The sequence below is a fragment of the Phyllobates terribilis genome, unplaced genomic scaffold, assembly GCF_046119375.1.
Source record: "Phyllobates terribilis strain yellow unplaced genomic scaffold, ASM4611937v1 Scaffold_1__5_contigs__length_1240528914, whole genome shotgun sequence".
NCBI lineage: Eukaryota > Metazoa > Chordata > Amphibia > Anura > Dendrobatidae > Phyllobates > Phyllobates terribilis.
Genome location: NW_027362761.1, coordinates 40,282,423 through 40,306,204, shown reverse-complemented (window position 1 = coordinate 40,306,204; position 23,782 = coordinate 40,282,423). Strand labels below are relative to the sequence as shown.

At 45.3% G+C, this 23,782-nt stretch overlaps 1 protein-coding gene across 1 annotated transcript in view; it reads right to left on the bottom strand.

The window, feature by feature from the left end:
• Positions 1 to 3,264, bottom strand: part of CILP2 (cartilage intermediate layer protein 2) — a 178,187-nt gene extending 174,923 nt beyond the window's left edge. The window contains exons 1-4 of the mRNA XM_073665292.1: positions 3,184 to 3,264; positions 2,967 to 3,042; positions 2,723 to 2,870; positions 2,452 to 2,592 (exon numbers count right to left, since the gene is read on the bottom strand). Of these exons, the coding sequence (XP_073521393.1) occupies positions 2,452 to 2,592; positions 2,723 to 2,870; positions 2,967 to 3,042; positions 3,184 to 3,264 (446 nt within the window). The remainder of the gene's footprint in view (positions 1 to 2,451; positions 2,593 to 2,722; positions 2,871 to 2,966; positions 3,043 to 3,183) is intronic.
• Between the last annotated feature and the right edge of the window lie 20,518 nt (positions 3,265 to 23,782).

Below are 23,782 nucleotides of genomic sequence, written 5' to 3'. Positions count from 1 at the left end.
CCCACAAACATGGGGAGAACATACAAACTACTTGCAGATGTTGTCCTCTATCATCATGAAGGAGTTAGCTCGTTGTCTAGGAGACCGACCACCGCTGCTGTCTACTTTGTGAACATTGTGTTGAAGCTTGCAAGGTGTCACGGGTTTACTGTGACAGAGAGGAGCCAGAAGACCGCAGCGTCTGATTCCTCCCACTCCTGCAGTCATTAAAAAGAAGCCTTATGCCTTCATATTAATCGGTGCAGGGGTTAATCTGCTCAGTTGTGAGCTCCTGAAAGCTTAACGTGATTTAGGCTCTCGACAAATTTGTCCCGTGCATCTCCCCTACTTTGATAACGCTGTACCCCAACACATCAAACTGTCACCTACCGTGGAAACCTTGAAAAGGAAGCTGAAGACCCACTTCTTGTGACAAGCGTATAATCTGTGGCAACCCTTGCTCCAGCATACGGTTGCACGACTAGCTGTACAATGAGTTACTGTATCCTCACCCAAGGGTTGCCGTGACGTGGCGGGATAGCTTTTACATTATTTTGATAAAAATTATGTTTACTAAATACCCTTTATTATTTATTATTTTTGCACTGTGCGATCTATCCATTTACTTCCAGTTATTTGGGTATTTTGCTTGTCTTTGGTTTTTCTCTGTCTAATGGCCTTGTGTGAACATGCATTTACATTTTGCATGCACATCAATTTACGTTTCAGTTCAGACTTCCAGGTTTTTTCTTTGTAGTTCAGTATGCTTCAGTGCATATAAAAGGGTGTGGCCGCCCTTTGTCTGAGCTGAGACGCTCATTCTGCCCCGGGTCTATGCTTATACTAGGGATCCAGTCTCTCTGCCCTTGTCCATATGTATGTCACTTGACAAATGGTAAGGTTTTTAATATTAGAGTTAGGACTGTCCCATAAGGGTTGCCGTGACGTGGCGGGATAGCTTTTACATTATTTTGATCAAAATTATGTTAACTAAATACCCTTTATTATTTATTATTATTTTTGCACTGTGCGATCTATCCATTTACTTCCAGTTATTTGGGTATTTTTCTTGTCTTTGGTTTTTCCTTGTAGATTGTTTGTGCGCCCTGGCGGGCAGGGTCCTCTCTGCTCTTGTAACAGTCGGTGACCCCTTTTGACATGTAACGCGCCACGGAATAAATGTCGCTGTAATAGTAATAATAATTATAGCACTTGTACTCTGGGTCAATTGATGGCACTTTCCAGGTGTCTACCCCTAATTTGATGTTTTTTGGCACCTTTTGGGAGAGTTTTGTCCCCCATTGAATCCTATGGCATTCGGTAACGTTCGAATATTCGACAAATAAATCGCTGAATATCACAAATTCGGCGATCGTAATCCGAATCGAATATTGAAACATTCGCTCAACTCTAGTTACTACCTGTCCTAACCCAACTGACCTTCCATTGAATGATTAAAGAAATTGCACCCAAACAGCCAAATCTGTTTTGTGCTCTGAGTTTAATCGCAAAAAGTGCATAGGATGTTTTATACCAGCATTAGAATGGGCCAATCTCTTTAGAGCACTCTGCACATGGGAAGAATTCTGCAAGCAAAGTTGAGCTTGCTCAAAAGAGATTGTAATTGACAGGGATGCAATTTTTTGGCCTGCAACGCATCCTGCACACAAACGTTCAAATCCCTTAACTTGTCCGCTTGTAAGCGTCATGCCAGCTTAACAGTATCCAGCTCAATACCTAAAAACTTTAAAACCATTGAAGGGCCCTCGTTTTTTTCCAGAGTCAAAGGAATGCCTAAATAGGAAGCCACTTGCTCAACCATCTTAAACAGCAATGAACAAACTGTCCTATATACAAAAAGTAATCTAAGTAGTGCAATACAGAATCCACACCAGATTCTTCCTTCACTACCCACTCAATAAAACAACTAAACTTTTCGAAGTACGAACACGAAATCGAACAACCCATTGATAAACCATAATCCACATAAAATTTACCGTCCCAAAAACAACCTAGTAAATAAAAACTCTCTGGATGTACCAGCAGCAAGCGAAACGCAGATTCAATGTCTGTATTTGCCAAAAAAAAACCTTTTCTTAACTTGCGCACCCAGTCCACAGCCTTGTCAAACGAAACATATGAAACAGACACGAACTCAGGATCAATTTCGTCATTAACTGAATTGGCAGGAGGATACGACAATGATGTATTAGTCTAATTTTGTTAGGATCCTTTTTCGGAACCACCCACAATTGGGAGACATGCAAATAAGGCCAGGGGGGCTTCAAAAAGGGGAGGGGGCCTGCATACTACCATAAGCAACCTCAATATCCAGCTTGTCGCATGAATACGAGCAAACAACAAATTTTTTTGGCCTTATGAGTTATGACACAAGTCCTTCCGGTTGACGGGATTTTAAAACCACAACTGAAACCCTCCCTTAACAACACAGCCGCCTCCTTATCCGGATACCTGTTTAGAAACTGCAGCATCCGATCTACTTTCACCGGCAGCGTCCCTTTTGAAGAAGTCTCGCTTGGTTTTTCCTTTACCTTTTTTAAAATACTTTTCGTGGCTGTGGGACCCTCCACAACCTGAACATTCATGTTTAAACTTCCAGGACGAACCGAAACAGCACTCTCAATCATGAAACTGCCAACACAGGCCTTTTTGGGAACCGGCCGAGGAAGCCGCTGTATTGACGGCACTGCTAGAGCTCCTGGGAAAGGACTATGACGCCTACCTAGGCGCTGCCATCAAACGTAACCACAAGCTAATATTTTTATGGTCCCACCATAAGCTCGGACAGATGGCATTTCTTTGCCTAAACTGTTCATCATAGGGAAACCAGGCCATGCCCCCATCAATGCGATATGTTTCACCAATTGAATCTAAATAGCAGAACAACACTGAACAGTTATCAGGAGCTTTCTCACCAATGACACTCGGCAATGTAGTAAATGCCTGCAATCAGTTGTGAAATGTACAAGGAATGAGGCGATAACGCCTATGTTCTTCCTCATCCTTCTTACTTTCATCTGGTTTCACCCTATCCAGGTTAAACTAGTCAAGCGGTAGCAAGGAAAAAATATCAACATATTCATCTTTCCATATTTTTTCTCTGACGTCTTGCATTAAATGAGCCCCCATAGGGTCATCAAAACACACATAAAGCTTGCCCCTAGCTCTGTCATCTAAACGTACCATATCATCTGTAGCACCCGACGCAGCCAGTGCAGGGACAGTTTCATTAGCCGTAACCGGAGGCTCCGAAATGGCAGCCATCCCGGTTCCCACAGCATTACACTGCCATACACCACTAGGTGTGGCCCCTGGCTCAAAAAAACCCCTAAGCATACTAAAGAATTCCGATACAACATCAGCTGCTCTTACCCCACTACCAACAACCGGAATAACATCAACCACACCCATACTAACAACCCTTTCACCTAAAACCGCATTTAACACATTCACCCGAGGTGTTTTGACTTACCAGGCTGACTAGGAGGATTCCTTGGAACAGCCGTTGCGTGACTTCCAAGGTGATTGCTGTCACTGCTGTCTGAAATCTGGTCTTCTTCTGAGGCAGACTCAGGCTCAAGAACATCGCCAATGGCAACTGGAGTAGTCGACCCACCACTGGAACTGGACCTCCGGCAATGCACACTACGTTGTCTGGGAGGAGGAGAGACTTCAGCTGCACGCCTGCAGCCAGCATCCCTGGAACCACTCAGTCCTTTCCCGGTCCTGTCACACCGTTCCCCCGAGTTGCTGGCCTCTGGATTATTTCTTCTGGCACCTCTCACAGTTCTGCCAGACCTGTGACACTGCGCTCCTGTTGAGCGGGGAGACTGCTTCCCCCGATGCTGATCACCATTGTCCGGGCCCTGCGTGTATACGCCGGCCGCACTTCTGGGTGTACAGTACGGTCATGTGACACGGGGAAAGTCACCATAATCTCGCGCTGCAATCCCAGCGAAGGGGAGGTGCCAGTGACATCACTCACCTACCCTCCTGGACCAGGCCGACGCCGCGGATTCCATCGAGCGCAATATGTGAAAGCTGCAGGCTTGGGCAGCACCTCTGTCCCTAAAGGGTCCCTGGAGGAGCTCTGAATTCTATGACTGGTTCCAGGGGGTCACCTCAGGGCTCAGTCTCTCCGGAGGCCGCCTGGACTACCTGTGGCTGGTCCCTTCAGGCTCTCTGTTCTCGGCCAACCTCCAGATCTCCTGGAACAGCGCCTCCATTTTCCGGACCCGAGGTGATAAAGTTCCGGATGTAAAGGCCACCACAGAAGAACGTCCGTACCCTAAAAGCAAGCCCTTATATACTATTCAATTGGAGAACCCCCCCCATCAATCAGGTAAGCCCCTTGCCCCTGCTTTTCCTTACCCCCTCTCATTAAAATTCCCGCTCTATAAACATTCTACACCAGTAACCCATTAGCACCCAAAATTCAGGCCTAGCAAACATTCCGCGTCATGAGGCCCTCCCTTGAGCCCCAGTGGGGTACAGTCCAGGCCTTTGCTGAATTTAGACACATTCATTAATCACTTTTTAAAAATTTTGCCACATTTTTGGGAAATCTCAAATCAATAGGCAGGGTTGTGATTATTCAGTAAGTAACTCTATTGCTTCTACTATTTCTTGCATAGTCTTATAGAAAATCTAGTCCCGCAGGATAAATAATGTTAACTATAATGAAATATGAGGAATTCAAGTGTCAGTTTTATAAGACTCAGAGTTACAGGATTATGTAAGCACTATATTAAGTGTGGAAATAATAACAGGGACTTAATTTTATATAACTCACTTTCCACATGCAGCCTAATTATTTTTTTCTTGTGTGTTAAATATACGCATGATGCCAGGGACTAAAGGTAAAAAAGTTTATGTTATTCCAGATTATTTCCTACTCTTGATGGAGTGACAGCTAAAAGGAATGTAATAAGAAAATAAGAAATAGACAATATATTGAGATAATCACACTGAAAATGCAACACCAAGAAGTAAAACTCATGGAGTTATGGAAATGACAGGATGAATAGACATGTTAATGATATGCAAATGATGAAAAAATGGAAACAATATTTTCAAAACATCTCGATTTATTCAGCATTGAGTATGGGCACCACATGCAGAAATACTCGCACTTACATGCCTTGGCATGCTATCAATTAGGAGGTTAAAGTCAATGAGGCATGTACTGCCATGCTGAATCCACTTTGACACGTAAATCATCAAGATCTGCCTCTAGCAGCTACCATTGTAATGGCTGACCAATGATGTCCCAAATGTGCTCTATGGGAGACATGGTAGTACTAAACTTCCAAACTTTTACAGAACAGAAAGAAGGAAAAATGGAGCGGTACACGTACCGTGCCACGGCAAATTTTGACCATGCTCCTAGCCACACCTCAAGCCATACTCAGTTACCATTTCTTTCAACCCTAGCTCGAGGAGATGTCAGAGGAAGCCATGGCAGTGAAGGACATTCAGAAGACGGTCAAGACTGCAGGGCGTACACCCACATTCGGGACTATCCTGCTGTATTCGGGACGGTTGGGACTAGAGATGGGTGCATCGACTCACGGGACTCCGGATCAAGTCAGTGGTACCTGGCTACTGGATGGGATGCCAGCAAGCTTTACTATATGACATGTTGCTTTTTTATGCCTGTAAGACCGTGGTCACACGTTGCATAAATACTTTGCTTCTTGCAGGTGTCCGCACCAAACTACACAATAAAAATCTTCTCTGATTATTGCATTTTTGCTGTATTTTATGAGGTTTCCCCCTTATTTGATGCATTTTTGGAGCAGATGTGAAGAAGCATTTTTAATGTGTTTTTTTTATAGTAGAGGAAAGCTTTGATTCTGCATTTAAAAAAGTGACTGCAGTTTTTTACATGTGTTTTTTTTCAGGCTCCACATGCAAAGTTTTAGAGAAAAAAAGTCCCAAAAACACACAGTTCAGCAGTGTCTTTAGACATACAGTGAGCGCAGCTTTTATGAAATCACATCAACTTTGCTTGGACAGTTAAACTCAGCAGAATTTCTGCGCAAAAAAAAAGCAGCAGAAATAAGCAGCTACGTGTGAACACAGGATAAATGTCTGAGCAAAAAGGATGTGATTTCATTAAAATTCTGCTCACAGTGTGTGTTTTTTGTGTGCACATTTTCTTATAAAATTCTGTGTGAAGCCTGAAAAAAACACATGTAAAAATATGTAGAATCAAAGGTATTCTATACTATTAAAAAAAGCATTAAAAATGCTGCTTCAAATCTGCACCAAAAATGCATTGACTAAGGAGGAAAATGCATATAAAACCCAGCAAACATGCAATATTCAGAGAAGATTGTAATTGGGTCCTTTGGTGTGGACACCTGCAAAAGACATGCAGATAAACAGCAGTAGAAAAAATGCAGCATTTATGCTATGAGTGAACATGGCTTCAGCGTTACAATTTTATTACATTTTTTATTGGTTTGAAGGAGAACACATCAATCACACCATTTTTTTTTTACGCCATCTACTGATCACCGTAAATAATCTTATCACTGTGTTGTGTGAGTTATTACAATTACATTGATTGCTCTCAGTGGGAAAAACAAGATAATCTTGTGGTTATGATTAGTGATGAGCGAGCATGCTAGCTACTGCTCGGTGCTCGCCCGAGCGTCTCACTGCTCGAGATGCTCGGCGCTCACCAAGTATTTCTGGGGTTGCTCGGCAGGAGCTCGGGTCTCCTCCCTGCATGTTTGGTGCTCTTTAGAGAGCCAATGAACATGCAGGGATTGCCTGCCATGCACTGTAATGTCGTACCCATGTTGGTTGTGGGCATTACAGTGATTGGCTGGCCTCATAGCGTCATTAGGTCTATATCATACCTGGCGCCGCCATGCTCGTCACAGTCACTCCGGATCAGACAGTGTGGGGAGAGCTGCTGCTGCGTCAGGGACAGATTTGCTTGTGTATTAGGTAGTGTAGGGAGAAACACCGTACATTATGACGCGCCCCCAAGGCAATGGGGTACTCGGAGTCCAGGCCGATAGATGCTGGGGGAAAGGGATATGTCACAGTGGCTGTCTCGGTCCCTGGCCCACGGCGGTCAACTAAAAGGGGGGAAAGTTTATAGTTCGATCGTGACGCCACCTCTGGTTTCTGGTAATTTGTACCAGCGCTGCTGCAGACCTCTGAGGCAGTTGATAAGGCAGCTGGGATGGAACAGCTCCCCACAGGTGGAGCGGGCCTCAGGGCAGGGTAGAGTTTGATGGTGGGTGGTGATGCTGGGACCAGTAGTGCAGGCTGAATGGCGCAGCAGGAGTAACTGACAGAGACAGGGGATTCGCTTCAATACCTTTACTGGTGCGGATGTCAGGTACGGTCCAGGGTACTCAGTAGGATGGGTGCACTTCAGGACTTCTCCCCAGTGAGCGGGTATAAAGCTTCCTGGTCCGTGTCTGCCTCTCTGTATGCTCCTGGCCAGCCTGCAACTGGGCCTAGCTTATGTGTCGTGCTGTTCCTTCACCTGTCGCTTGGTAGTAGGACCTTCTGCTGGCAACCACTATCCCTGGTAACGCTGGGGCCTTCGTGGTTCCTGATCCTGTTAAGGGTTTAGCTTCAGGTCGGCCAGGGACTTGTAGTCCTCCTGGGATGCCGGTGATCCCTACTGGGTATAAAGGACCCTGTAGGCGCGGACCCGGTGTCCGGTTTGTATATTCGGGGTGAGCCTATGATGCTCCTCTGCCCCCTCAACTCCTCTCTCCTCTCCTCTTTGCCGTCGGCCACACTCGGGGCCCTCAGAACTCAGCAGCAGACGTGCTGCGTCTTCGCTGCTCTCAGCGTCAGCACGCTCTCAGACTCTGTCTGACTGACTAAACTGCCTGGCTCCACCCTCCATATATATATCCCTAACGGGCTCCCTCTGGTGGTATGAGGTGGAAGGGTGGAGGTGTTTGTATGTAGTGAGGGCATCTTGTGGAGAAGTCCATCCATGCACCCTGGGTCCTGTGGTACCTGTGAACAGTACCCCCAATTTGGACGCACCCCAATACCCCTTTGAAGAGATTTAGAGGAGGGCCTCCTGAAAACAATGTTCCTATTATTAGGAAGTGGGTCTCCCATTGTGTTTGCCTATGCAGTGAATGAAAGGGTTGCCAAAATTTGGAGGCACTCCAATGCCCCTTGGAAGAGACGTGAAGGTCAGAAAGCCTCCTGAAAACAATGTTCCCATTATTAGGAAGTGGGTTTCCCATTGTGTTTGCCTGTGCAGTGAATGCAAATGTTGCCAAAAATTGGGAGGCAATCCAATGCCCCTTGGAAGAGACGTAGAGGGCCTCATGAAAAAATGTTCCCATTATTAGGGAGTGGGTTTCCCATAGTGTTGGCCTAAGCAGTGAATGCAAGGGCTGCCAAAAATTTGGAGGCACTTCAATGCCCCTTGGAAGAGACATGAAGGAGGGCCTCATAAAAAAATGTTCCCATTAGAAAGGAGCCAGTCTCCTATACTTGTAATGCCCATGCACTAAGTGTATGGACTGACAAACATTTACCCCTGGGGGGTATACATGAACATACTATATAAAAAAAAAAATTTTACGGTCATCATAAACACCCTTTAAAAAAATTATGTGGGTGTTGCATCACGGACCACGATCACCCTGGTGATATGGTGGTGGAGGATGAGGAGAAGGAGGAGGACAAGAGCAAATAGACAAAATCAGGAAACGTATACCCATGTGTGGGTGTGAAAAGGTGCATGGGAATACACCTCCCAAAAAAAGACACTGGATTTGAGTTTATGTTACGCTGCTATCATTCTGTGGTGTTGAGAAGTCTGGCCCAATCCAGCCCTTGTTCATTTTTATAAGAGTCAGCTTGTCAGCATTTTCAGTTGACAGGCGGATGCGCTTTTAAGTTATAATTCCACCAGCGGCACTAAAAACCCTCTTTGATAAAACACTAGGGGTAGGGCAGGCCAGGACATTCCACGTATCCAGCTTGGATACTCAATAATTATAAGGCACAGAGGAATCACGGAGGACATTGGTACGTTCGGCAAGGTACTCTCTCAGCATGTTCCCAAGCTTTGCACTCCTTGTGAGAGTACCCCACACCTCAGGGCCTGTGCGATGAGAGGGGCTGAGAAAATTCTCCCAGAACTTTGACAGTGTTCCCCTGCCTCTGCTGGATTGGAGTTGTGTCTCTCTCGCCTGTAGTCCTTGGTTGTCCAACGAACTGTGACCTCTGCCGCCAGCGTTTTCACATGGGAATTTTTTTAATAGCTCCGCAACAAGGGTCTTCTGGTACTGCCCCATTTTTGTAGACCTGTCCGCCTTTGGAATAAGAGATATAAAGTTCTCCTTGTAGTATGGGTCTAGAAGTGTCACCAACCAGTAATGACTGTCACCCAAACTTTTGAGAACGCGAGGGTCATGGGAAAGGCAACGTAACATAAACTCAGCCATGCATGCCAGACTGCTAACAGGCAAGACTTCCATGTCCTCACTAAGAGGATGACTGACAATTCTCTCCTCCTCCTCCTCCTCTCTGTCCTCAGGCCATCCACGCTGAACAGACGGTATGACAGTTATGCAGGTAGTATCGTCTATAGCGCATGAAAGTAGCTCCTATTCTTCCTCCTCCTCTTCCTCATTGTCACTCAATCCATGTTGGGATGAGATGAGGCTGGGCTGTGTGTAATCACCCTGTATGGTTCCTTGCTCCATCTCATAGTGCTCCGCCTGCAATACATCCTCTTTGATTGTGAGCAGAGAGCGCTTCAGAAGACAGAGAAGCGGGGTGGTGATGCTAATTATGGCGTCATCGCTGCTCACCATCTTGGTGGAGTCCTCAAAGTTTTGGAGGATGGTACATATGTCTGGCATCCATGTCCACTTCTGAGGTCTTATGTGTGGAGTCTGAACTGAATACCGACTGCATTGTTGATGCTGGTACTCAACAACTGCCCTCTTCTGCTCACAAATCCTTCCCAACATCTGCAGTGTAGAGTTCCAATGGGACACCAGTCTGTGAGCCGGAAGCTGCAAACGCTGCTGAAACATGGCAAGGGTGGCGGAAGCTGTAGATGACTTTCTAAAATGGTTACACAGGTGGCGTACTTTAACAAGCAGATCCGGCAGCTCCGGCTAGGATTTGAGAAACCGCTGAACCACGAGGTTAAGCACATGGGCCAGGCATGGTACCTGTGTGAGCTCGCCTCAGAGCCGCCACCATGTTCCGGCCATTGTCTCACATGACCATGCCTGGCTGTAGGTTCAGCGGTGTGAGCCACAGATCTGCCTGCTCTTTCAGAGCTATCCACAACTCATCAGCATTGTGCGGTTTGTCACCTAAGCATATTAGCTTCAGCACAGCCTGTTGCCGCATGGCTGAGTCAGTGCTGCAGTGCTTCCAGCTTGTGACTGATGTGGTCATTTTGGAGATGGAGGCTGAAGAGGAGGAGGAGGCTGAGGAGGATGAGGTGCTGCAGTTGTAGACTGTGGGGGCAACCCTGATTGACCTAGGGCCCGTAATCCTTGGTGTCTGGAGGACGTGTTCTGTCCCAAGGTCCGACTGGGTCCCGGCTTCCACTATGTTAACCCATTGTGCCATCATCGAGATGTATCGTCCCTGCCTTGATACAGGAAAAGGACTGTGGCGAGCCTATAAACAAAGGCCCATGAATTAGGGGTCAGTTGCAAAGGACTATCCAAGGATCAACTAATTAAGGTTTTGAAAGGAGCTGGAGAGGGATACCCAGAGCAATTGGAGGAAAGACAGGACCTAGAGGTAAATTCCTAGAAAAGTCAGTGGGTTGTTTGGTATGAGGAGGAGATGACATTGCTGGGGGAAGAATCTGACTCGCCCCCTGGGCCGCGTGGGGAACCCGGAACCGGGCCTCTTGTGGGATGCTGGGGGTTGTAGTCTCAGTGTGGCGGCGACCCGGTTTGTGGCTCAGGGTGGTCAAACCAGTGGCAGTCTTAGTGTAATAACAAGTGTCCGACTACGCCACCCGTGGATTGTGGTCAGTGGGGACCGCCGCTGCGCTGCAGACCGCTGAGGCTGATGTTGTTTGCGCAGCCGAGTATGGGATAACGCCCCACGGGAGAAGTATTGCCTCAGGGCAGCTAGTGTAGATGATGGGAGTGATGGTGCGAGCGTCCCAGCACTAATGGTGCTGGTGCGGCGAAGAAGCACGGAGACTTCTAATTGCAGTTTCCAATGCTTTATTCACAGTTCTTCACCAGGTCACTCGTGCGCAGGTAGGACCGCCCGAGTCGTGCTGCGTCCACCAGGCAAGGGGCTCGGTCAACCCCCAGGTAATTCCAGAGCGTGGCACAGGACTCCCTTCTCTTCCTTTCTCTGGCCGTCCCCACCAGTGACCCACCTTTGTCCAGCTTCCTCGGGCCTTCTGTTGGCGAAACCTATCTCCGGCTTCCCTGACCCTATGTGGTATGCTTTCCTGGTGGATGTAGTGAGGGGTCGCACCAAGATGTGGTCACAACCTCCGGTCTCTTTGGCTGAGGGATTTATTGCCTCCACCAATTTGGGTTCCGGCACCCTGCTCTGCCAACCCTTCACCCGCAGTCTCCTGGGCCTATGGGGTTCCTTCTTCACTCGTGTCTCTGGGCCTCTCTTGATGTTTCGTTCCTTGCTTCCTTTCTCCTCTGTTCCAGTTCCTTTCTTACTTTCCTTTCTGTTCCTTCTCCTCTCTCTCTCTCTCAGGCCCCGGCCTCCTGACAAGGCCTGCCCGTGGAGCAGAGCCCATGCAGCAGCTCTGCTCCCTGTCAGCCCTCTCTGGCTGAACTCCTCTCTTCTTCTCCTCCTGACTGAACTGACTCCCCGGACTGAACACTGTTCTAAGATGGTGCCCACCTTATATACCTCCTTCTAACACCCGAGCCCAGGTGACTAGCAACCAATGGGCTCCTACCTATGCCCAGAGACCCACCCCTATCTGCTCCTACACCACTGGGTTTTCCTCCCCCTCCCCACTCCAGCCAGGGACAGAAGCTGTCGTGCCTGCACTTCTGTGGGAGCACCGTTGAGCTGTCCCTCAGAAATGGGGTGTGTGTGGTGCATGCAGCCTACCGAGTCCTGGTCCACACTCCATCCTTACCCGGGAGTGGAATATCACACCTCTGGTTCGAGGTGCAATACCCCTGTAGCAGCCGAGCCCTCGGGGTGCTACAAATCCACCATAGAGGATAAACGGAATGCTATTTGGAGAGCTCATGAAAGGCAGCTCTCTATGGAAGCATATAGAAACCACAGGCAGACCTTCTCTGCAACACCCACCATGAGGGAATCCCAGAGAGTGTTCCGCAAGGACTTTAAGTTGTTTAATGAGGCTTCAGGGGACATTGAGGGATTCTTTCAGCATTTTGAGCACCAATGTCAGTTAATTGAATTTTCCAGAAACGGAGTGCGTCTGGCATCTGGTGAGACTCTTAGTGGATGGATCTGCAAAAGCATATTGAGCTATAGACCCTCGGTGAAACTGCGAGTGTGAGGACATTAAGCAAACCGTCCTGGAACATTAAGCGGTAATGGCAGACATTTGTTCAGGACTCAGTTCCGTGCTTTAGCCTGTAATGAGGAAGGATATTTTAAAATGTATCATAGGATACCATAGGATCAAACAAGCATGTCATCGCTGACTGGAGGGAGAGGGGGCCTTAACTCTGGAGAAGGTCCTACAGTTCATCCTAAAAGATCAAGAATGGGTACGTGAGAGGAAACCAGCGACAGCGGGCCAAGCAGCAGCTTTAACTGATGAGGTTCTTATCATCAAGCCTCAGTGGAAGAAGCTGTTGGTTGATGGAAAAAGAACTACCAGCTCTCCACCACCAGCGTTGGTCCCTTGTCTTTCAGTCCCCAATATTCACCATCCCCATAGGCCACCACCTCATCACCCGTGTGAATGTGTCTCCAGTTGCTCCTACCACATTTTCTGGAATGCAACAGGGATGGAAAGTAGTAGAACACAGGTGTTATGGTTGTGGGCATCTGCAGGCCACATGCCCAGGTATAAAGTGGAGGAGTCATCCTCAAATCCAACAACCACCTCCTGCACCTAAAGGTGGCTATCAGCCTCCAGGCTCCCTTACCATTTGCCCCAGAATGCGAATGGGAGAAAATATCTGTGCTGCATTACACTATCAATGTGGGCAGCCTGGGCATCTGCAAGTCACCTGTCCTGCTGGTCAATTGAGGATATGAAGAGGCCCCAAATCGATCTATTAATTATTTACAGGCAAATATAATGGAGGAAGAAGTGTCACGCCTCCAAGTTGACTTGCCTAATGACTCAGACACCCATGTTCAATTACTAGAGGTTTATGGTGTGTGGGCAACAGCCACGAGTTCCTCTAATCATCAAAGAAAGCACTTATAGGAGGTTGTGCTGGAAGGTGAGAGAGATCTTTGTTTTTGTGACTCTGGTATTTTTCCCCATAGCTGACCCTAGAGTGGCTTGGCCAGAGGCTATACAGCAAAGACCGGGGATTACCATTGAATTAGCTGGAGGCCAATGGAGGAATATCCCAAAAGCAAGTGTAGAACTGGGCTTTGGCTTTGGGCTTCAAGTAATGCATGGTTGGGGAGATGAGTGGCATGCCTGCACATATTCTCCTAGGAAATGATGTGGGAGATCTACAATGCCAATTTATGGGTGCAGGAATCAGAGAGGATGCAAAATGGAGCCCAGCCCTTCAACCCTATAACTTTACCGTATAATATCAAATAGGGAACCAATACCAAAATGCTGATGGATTGTCCAGACACTAGGAGCCATGAGTCATGTCAGCCATATCTACGTGTATTTCACAAGCAACCTGTTGAGGTCACAAGTCTGTACACAAGTTTAGGGGGGAAGGGTTGTTTTCATGGACACGTGTTTGATTTGGTAGTCGATGCTGTGTCTTGTGAAGGGCAAGGATCTGTTGCTGCGGCCAGGTCCTGGTGCCAGTGCATGGACTATTAGAGATTGAGGATCAGTTGTCACATTGGATTGTGATGTCTTGTCCACCCTGCTGGAGTTGAGGAACTAGTCTAAGGACTGGTATTGCCTTTTCCTTGGCATCGGATCACCGGGTGGCACCACCGGATTTGTTCCTTTTTGTTGCTGCCGCATTGCAGACTCTAAAAAATCATCTATGTTTGGTGTTATATTCTCCCAGTCCCAATAAAGGTCTTTTGGATTGTTCACCTGCCTGCTGTTTCTGCCTGTTGTGTCACTCACCCTGTTGCAGTATAGCTATCTGATTTAGGCCATGTTCACATGTTCAGTATTTGGTCAGTATTTTACATCAGTATTTGTATGGCAAAATCAGGAGTAGAAATGTACAATAGAAACACGTGCACCCCTTCTGCATTTTTCACCTACTCCTGGTTTTGGCTTACAAATACTGATGTGAAATACTGACCAAATACTGAGCATGTGAACGTGGCCTAAATCAGATAGCTACAGTATACTGCGACAGAGTGAGTGACACAGCAGACAGAAACAGCAGGCAGGTGAACAATCCAAAAGACCTTTGTGAACGTGGCTTTAAGGGCAAAAAATTAAAAGTTTGAAAATTACGAAATTTTCTAATTTTTTGTCAAATTTTCAACATTTTCATTAATAATTTCAAATTATATCAACCAAAATTTGGCACATGAAAACAATCTCAGAATAATTGGGATATGTTGAAACATTCTAGAGTTATTACCATATTAAGTGATACTGGTCAGAATTGAAAAAATTGGACTGGTTCAGAAGGTGAAAACAGGCTTTGGGGTGAAAGGGTTAAAAAATGCATTAAAATTACATTATTGTAATTGTTTTACATTATTTTTTTAATAATATTATAGGAAAAAAAACATTACTTTTATTTTCCCATAGAAATATACTGCCATGAAATATAGAAATATACTGCTTTTTGCTTAGAAATATACTGCTATGTACAGATGTATCTCTATGTATCAGTATCATCTACCTGTGGGTTCAGAAGCTGCAGTGCAGCTTAAGGTATAGAAAACTCTCCCAAATTTGATACAGGTTGTCGGTTCAGTTCCCGGAGAGATCAGATGAAGAGAATTGTTTATTTAGTTACGTAGGTGTAAGTGTGTGCGATGAAGATGCTGGAGAGAAGACATTGCACAGAGAGAGTGAGTGGAAGGTTGAGACAAAGCCCTGACCTGCCGGGATAGCAGGACTGCCCCCTCAAAATGGGACAGTCTCACTTGATCCGGGATGGTTGGGAGCTGTGGAGTGCCACATAGCTACATCACACAGGCAGCTCACAGTTGCACTAACAATATGAAGACTGGTGTCATGTTGAAAATTGGATACTGGGACACTTTGTAGAAATGGCAATACCACTAGCTCCATAAGTGATCCATTCTGTAGGTGAAATCGGACATCACAAATCAAGCCTAAGAGCTCATTCAGATGTCTCTTTTTCTCACATTCGAGAAAAATAGACCGATTTTTTTGATCAGAGTGTGGTCCGAGTGTCATCAGTTTATCTCATACCTTCTCCTTTCAGGGAGTCTGTGAAAATTGGACTACATAGACATGAATTGCCATTTCTCCAAAGTGTCCCAGTAACCGTTTTTCAACACAATGTGATGCTGCATGTTGCTTGTATTACTGTGAGTAGCCTGTGTAGCCATGGAAAGTCATGACACAAGCTGAAATCTAACAGTAATTAAAAAGCAATGTTGCCACTTAGTGAAAAATAATATCAGCTGGTTCAACTGATGGTCTATAAAAAGGTGTCTTCTTACCAAGGTGCCACACAAGAAACACCCCATGATGGGTAAAACCAGCGAGCTGTCTCAAGACCTTCACAACCTTATTGTTGAACTACTGAAGGTTCCAGTGAGCACTGTTGGGGCCATAATCCGGAAGTGGAAAGAACATAATTTCACCATAAACTGGCCACGATCAAGTGCTCCCCACAAGATTTCAGACAGATGAGTTAAAAGAATTATCAGAAAAGTTGTCTAAGATCCAATGACCACATGTGGAGAGCTACAGAAAAACCTGGAATCAACAGGTACAGTTGTTTCAAAGAAAACAATAAGTAATGCACGCAACCTCCTTGGCCTGTATGCACGCTCTCCATGCCACACTCCATTGCTGAACAAAAAGCATGTTGAAGCACGTTTAAAGTTTGCCCAACAACACTTAGACAAGCCTGTGAAATACTGGGAAAATATAATCTGGTCAGATTAGACCAAAATTTAACTCTTTGGATGCCTTAATACACACCATGTTTGGAGGCAAAAGGGCTCTGCATATCACCCCAAAAATACCATGCCAATAGTGAAGTTTGAAGGTGGTTACATCATGGTGAGGGGCTGTTTTTCAGAGTACAACACTGGCAAAATTCATATAAACGTACCGAGACATTGTTGAAAGAAATCTGCTGCGATCTACCAGGATGATGAAGATGAAACCAAGGTGGAGATTTCAGCAAGACCATGATCCAAAACACACAGCAAAGGAAATTCTCAATTGGTTTCAGAGAAAGAAAATAAAACTGCTAAAATGGCCCGCCAATCACCTGACCTGAATCCAATAGAAAATTTATGGACGAAACTTAAGCTCAGAGTTCATAGAATGTGCCCACGGAACTTTCAGGGTCTGAAGAGTGTATGTGTGGAAGAATGGGCCAAATCACACATGAGCAATGCATGTGAGCTGTGACTTTCTCCATATAGGAAGTGTCTTGAGGGGTCATCACCAACAAAGGCTTTTGTATGAAGTATACATTAAATTTCAGTAAGTGTGTTCAATACTTTTTCCCTGTGACATTTCTCATACTTATTAATTACACATAACTTAATTTATGGACATATATGATTTGATTTCTTTGCCTATGTAGATTGGATGAGTTGTTACTGACATCTGATGAGAATTTCATGTCAATAGCACGTTTAGAAATATATTTACTTAGAAAATTGGTGAAGTGTTCAATACTTATTTTACCCGCTGTATATACAGAACATGTACTCTTATACATGTATGCATCTTAAAGATGGTTGGTAATCTTTCAACATAATATATAATCTACAACCTTCATACAGTATATGCAAGATCAAGTAGATTATATCACAATATTAGACTGAATAGGAAGACCAACTACAATTAAGGCTCACTTGTACAGATGTGTTCCAATCCTATTCCGATAAATTGGAGAGTCCTACAATTTTCTGCAAGAAAACTGTTACCCTTGAAAATACTTTATAGTCTTACTACCTTTCCATAAGTACATCTGCAAAACATTTAGTAGTGAATACCATAACCAAACATACAGTAATTTTACAGATTCTACATTTAGGGTATGGTCGCCTGGAACTGATACTCTGATTCTATGTACCAAACTTTGAAGTTTTTTGCTGCTGATTTCTTTGACAAAAATGCTGCAGAATTGTGGTGAAGCTTCACAGCATAAACTGACATACTGTGGATTTAATCTCCAACCTATTTGCTATACATGAAAATATCCTAAACCATTCAAATCGCAATGTTTTCAGTGCTAGTGCAAGTCCATGTTACTTAAATCTATGGAAAAAAAGTCAGTCCTACTCAGGGGCTGAGTAGGTGGCAGAAAGGTCAGAATGAAATTAGATAAAAAATAGAATGTTTTGTTTCACTTACCAAAAGAGGCTGAGATCTTCAAAAGCACAATGAGCAGCAGGGCAGGGTGGCAGGCTGGCATGTCTGCCCCAAATAACACATGAACCTGGATCTACTTCTCTCTGGTGCTGGACAGGTAGTGATCTGAATTTAAACCCTTTCCCAGCCCCAAGAAGAGGGGTCTACTTGCTAGAGATGAAATAGGAACCCAACTAGAATGTGAGAGGAGCTGGATGCAACTCAAAATGTAAGCCAACACTAACAGTTTGTGTGCATGACTTCTTTTCTATTTAGTTGCTGTAGACAGTTCTTTTTTTTCTCTTTTGCTTGCTCTCATTCTTTACAAGACATCCTTTTACTTATTTCTGTATGATAGCTCCTAATTTACAGTAGCACCTCTGATTTGAACTTGCAAAATTCCTTAAAGTGTCCCTGTCACCTGATCAATGCAGCTCAAACCATTCGCAGCATTATTAGAGCCTGGCTGCACGATTACAGCCAGGTATATTTTTCTTGTTTGTTTTTTTTAGAGAAAATATACTTTAAAAATCCAGCGTTGGTAGAGGTGATTGACAGGTCTCTTCCATAATGAGAGACCTGTCAATCACTTTAAGCAGCAATAAGAAAAGCCATGTGGGGGGTGGAGCTCATCCCCCGCTATGCTTCCCGGCCGGACCTTTAAAATATATTTTCTCTTAATTGCTGGGGTGTTTCAGAGAATGATATACTTGGTAGGAAAACAAAGGGCAGTGGAACCACAAAAATAATAAAGATAAAGGTTCTAGTAATACTGTGCAAAAATCAGATATGGGGGAGAAGAAGAGAAAGGTTTTACAGAAAAACACACCAAATAATGAAACATTTGTCTGAAATTTTATTAAAGCAGGAAAGACAATTTAAAAACTTTTAACACCCTTGTAGCGATATGAGTGGAGACTCTTTTTCCAGGCTATTTTATCTACATCATATTGTTTGTAAACCACACAAACAAAAAAGGAACCATCCAACATCCAATATCAAAAAAGTATAAAGTCTTTATTTCAGGATATCAGATATAAGGAGAAGAGGGAAGGAAGTGATACACGCATGTAAACAATGGGCGCACTTGCAGGGATCAACTAGAGATATCAACACATAATGATGCCAAGCACAACATTAACACAAGTAGAAAGATTCTGCTTGTAACAAAGCATTGCACAACCCGTATGGCCTGCATCACCAACGCATCATGTCAGTGCAGTGATCATAATATAATTATCAGATAGACGAAAGACATTTTTTTCCTTAATCAATAAAGCCAGACGGAAGACCGTAGGATCTCTGCGTGACTGCGCACCCACTCCGATGCGCTTTTTGGTACAAGCCTTTGTCAAGGGGCAATGAGATGTCGGGGGAACAGAGTTTAAAAAGAGGCCACAAACCAATGCTGTTACAGCGTCCACCAGAAATGCATCAAAGTGTCCACCAGAAATGACGCGTGCAGGGCCATAGTAACAAGAACACCTGGTGGCGTATCCCAGTGATGCCACAGCGTCCACCGGAAATGACGCATGCGGCGCAATGGTAACCGGGACACCCTGCGGCGTCAGCATCATGGGCTGAGTAACATCAGGAACACACACATGTGAGCCAACGTCAGGCAGCACAACAAGATGCCGAGGGCCGGCGGATGCACAGGGACCATGGCACTCATGCATGCGAGTTTAACTGCTCGCGTCAAAGGAAGATATATTTAGAATGCCTTTATGGTATGTTCTCCATAAAATAAATGAGTTTTCTCATGACAAATATCAATGCCAATACAGATGAATATGAAAGGGGGTACAATGTCACGTACAAATGTGTCACCCCAGGCCTGGATGCCACAAACAATAATCTGTGTCTGAGAGCAGGAGGGAGGTTCCCTGGTTAGGGACCATTAGCATGCAGCACCTCCTGTCCCAGGCCAGTAGGGGGAGCTGGCTGCCCTATAAAAGCTGGAACTGGGGCAGGGTTAGAGAGACCAGAACCCACTTCTGAAGTATCCAGAAGGGTTCTCAGAGAAGAGGGACAGGTCAGCAGCAGCTGAGGAGTCCGTGAGGCAGAGGAGAAACTGCAAGCCAGGGACAGAAGCGACGAGAGCCGGTCCTGGCTGAGAGAATCACACAACCGGACATTGGGGTCCGAGGCTGTCAGGGTTAAAAGCCCAGCAGCAGAGAACCAACCCGCGAGGGATTTCAGGTCCCTTGGCCTAAGAAGCCTGGAGGCTCCGCCACACAGAGGGACCAGTACAGCGAGGAGAAAGCAAAAGGTACCCAAGGCCCGAGTCGCAAGCCATACAGGTGAGAAGTACACAGCCATCTATACTGACCTCCGTCAGGTTGCAAATTAAAAATAATTTTTTGTCTGCATCTAGCGCTGAAAAAATATTTGGCCTTCTAGCAGTGTGTGGGACTTTCTCTATTAGTCCATCTATACTGACCTCCATCAGGTTGCAAATTAAAAATAATTTTTTGTCTGCATCTAGCTCTGAAAAAATATTTGGGCTTCTAGCAGTGTGTGGGACTTTCCCTATTAGTCCATCTATACTGACCTCCATCAGGTTGCAAATTCAAAATAATTTTTTGTCTGCATCTAGCTCTGAAAAAATATTTGGCCTTCTAGCAGTGTGTGGGACTTTCTCTATTAGTCCATCTATACTGACCTCCATCAGGCTGCAAATTAAAAATAATTTTTATCTGCATCTACCTCTGAAAACATATTTGGCCTTCTAGCTGTGTGTGGGACTTGTTCTATTAGTCCATCTATACTGACGTCCATCAGGTTGCAAACTGAATATAATTTTTTCTGCATCTAGCTCTGAAAAAATATTTGGCCTTCTAGCAGTGTGTGGGACTTTCTCTATTAGTCCATCTATACTGACCTCCATCAGGTTGCAAATTAAAAATAATTTATATCTGCATCTAGCTCTGAAAAAATATTTGGCCTTCTAGCAGTGTGTGGGACTTTCTCTATTAGTCCATCTATACTGACCTCCATCAGGTTGCAAATTAAAAATAATTTTTTGTCTGCATCTAGCTCTGAAAAAATATTTGGCCTTCTAGCAGTGTGTGGGACTTTCTCTATTAGTCCATCTATACTGACCTCCATCAGGTTGCAAATTCAAAATAATTTTTTGTCTGCATCTAGCTCTGAAAAAATATTTGGCCTTCTAGCAGTGTGTGGGACTTTCTCTATTAGTCCATCTATACTGACCTCCATCAGGTTGCAAACTGAATATATTTTTTTTCTGCATCTACCTCTGAAAAAATATTGGGCTTCTAGCTGTGTGTGGGACTTGTTCTATTAATCCATCTATACAGACCTCCATCAGGTTGCAAACTGAATATAATTTTTTTCTGCATCTACCTCTGAAAAAATATTTGGACTTCTAGCTGTGTGTGGGACTTGTTCTATTAGTCCATCTATACTGACCTCCATCAGGTTGCAAAGTGAATATAATTTTTTTCTGCATCTAGCTCTGAAAAAATATTTGGCCTTCTAGCAGTGTGTGGGACTTGTTCTATTAGTCCACCTATACTGACCTCCATCAGGTTGCAAATTCAAAATAATTTTTTGTCTGCATCTAGCTCTGAAAAAATATTTGGCCTTCTAGCAGTGTGTGGGACTTTCTCTATTAGTCCATCTATACTGACCTCCATCAGGTTGCAAACTGAATATATTTTTTTTCTGCATCTACCTCTGAAAAAATATTTGGGCTTCTAGCTGTGTGTGGGACTTGTTCTATTAGTCCATCTATACTGACCTCCATCAGGTTGCAAACTGAATATAATTTTTTTCTGCATCTACCTCTGAAAAAATATTTGGGCTTCTAACTGTGTGTAGGACTTGTTCTATTAGTCCATCTATACTGACCTCCATCAGGTTGCAAATTGAATATAATTTTTTTTTACATCTAACCCAGCCAATAGTTTTGGCCTAATACCACAGTTTGGCCACTCAGCTCTGCTCGGTTCCCATCCATTGTTTTTTTGTGCAAACAACTCCAGAGTTGTGAATTAGTTAACCACCAAAATGAGTGGAAAAAGGCCTGCTGCTGGTGGAAAGGGGAATAGGCATGTTGGGAAGGGGAAAAAAGGTTGTGTCCGTGGGGTAGGTGTTAAAGCAACAGTAACATCTGCAGAAGAAAGACCATCTTCCAGCCAAACTAAAATGTCTACTTCTTTTAGCGGACAATGTGATAAGATCCCTTTCTTACGGCCACGCCAATCGCTACAAATTCCAGATGAGGCACAAAAACAGCAGGTGCTTCAACGGATATCAAGTGCTCCTTTAAGTGGGCTCTCCTCCACATCAACTTCAACATCACAAATACTCCAGTCCTCAAAGGTGTCACCCCAATCGCACTTGCTTCCTCACAGCTCCCAAATCTCCAGCTGCCCGTCTGAGTATGAGGTAGAACAGATGGTTGAGTCTGCAGAGCTGTTTACTCATACTATAGCCTGGGAATCAGAGGTCGACTCCAGCGCTTCTGTGAATCCAGACGAGGAAATGATCTGCACTGATGCCCAGAATCTTTATGAGTCGGATCCAGGACCAGACGCAGAAGGTTCTGACCATAATGTAGACCCTCATTCCCAAACTGTAACTCCTGTTGGTGGAGACAATGAGGAAGACGATGATGAGACTCAAATACCTGATTGGAGCGACAACTTTAGTTTTTTGTCAGGGCAGGAACAGGTTGGCTCTGAGGACGACGGGTGTGATAACGCACAGGGTGATGATGATGAGGTTGGAGATCCCACTTACTGTCAACCCACAGTCAGCCAAGAGATGAGGTCAGCAGAGGAGGTGGAGGAAGATGCTAGTGACGACGAGGTCAGGTTGCGCCTTCCTGGACAGAGACGTAGTACTGGAAGCACGTCAACAACTGCATCCTCAAACACAACTCTGCCTCTCACCACAAGTCGTGGTGGCTCTTCAGGTCGCATGGGTGCTAAGCCTTGCATAGCCTGGGCATTTTTTCAGATCGATAAAGATGACCCAACTCGTGTTATCTGTAACATTTGTCAGCAAAAGCTAAGTAGAGGCCAAAAAATACATAGTTTGAGTACTTCATGCATGAACCGGCACATGGACATGAAGCATAAGTTGCAGTGGGAAGCTCAGTGTGCTACAATGCAGCCTAGCCGGCCGGGCCAACCACCGTCTGCCATATCTTGTGCATCCGCGGCCTCTTCATCCTCTGTGACTGGGGGGACAGCAGTCACACCTGTTTTGGGTCGCAGACCTGCCACCTCTTTACCCGCAACAGCCAGCGTGATTGGCAGGTCATCATTTTCTTTGGAGATGGTAACACCAGCTGGTGTTGAGCGCTGTCCGACATCGATAGCACCACCTTTGGATCAAGGCAACCTAACATGTCCGCCTGCATCTTCCTCACAGACCGGCAGTTTGCTGGGGACACCCTTATCAACCCCGTCTAAGCACAATAGCCAGCCCTCGGTCCCTCAGATGTGGACAAGTAAAAGACCATTTCCTCCTAGCCATGAGAAAGCTAAGAGGTTGAATTTCACCATCTGCAATCTCTTGGCTACAGAAATGGTGCCTTTCCGTCTGGTGGACACAGAGGATTTTCGAGACCTTATGTCCGTCGCAGTGCCCCAGTACCAGATGCCCAGTCGGCACTACTTCTCAAAGAAAGGTGTGCCTGCGCTCCACCAGCATGTCGCACACAACATCACCGCTTCTTTGAGAAACTCTGTGTGTGACAGGGTGCATTTCACCACAGACACTTGGACGAGTAGGCATGGACAGGGGCGTTACATGTCGCTGACTGGGCACTGGGTAACTATGGTGACAGCAGGACAAGGGGCTGCTGTCCAAGTCTTGCCGTCCCCACGAGTTGTGCGTGAATCCTTTTTATGTCAAAGTTCCTCCACTGCTTCTGCCTCCTCAACCTCCTCTCGGTCTTCCACCTGCACCCAAAGCCTGTCTGGTCATGCCACAAGCTTTCTAACTGCGCAGAAGGGATCCTGCACACCTCCTTACTATGCTGGCAGTAGGGCTCAACGTCATCAGGCGGTTTTTACTTTGAAATGTCTGGGAAATGTGAGTCACACAGCTGAGGAGTTGTGGTCATCTCTGGAGAACCAATTTCATGAATGGTTGTCTCCACTGGACCTG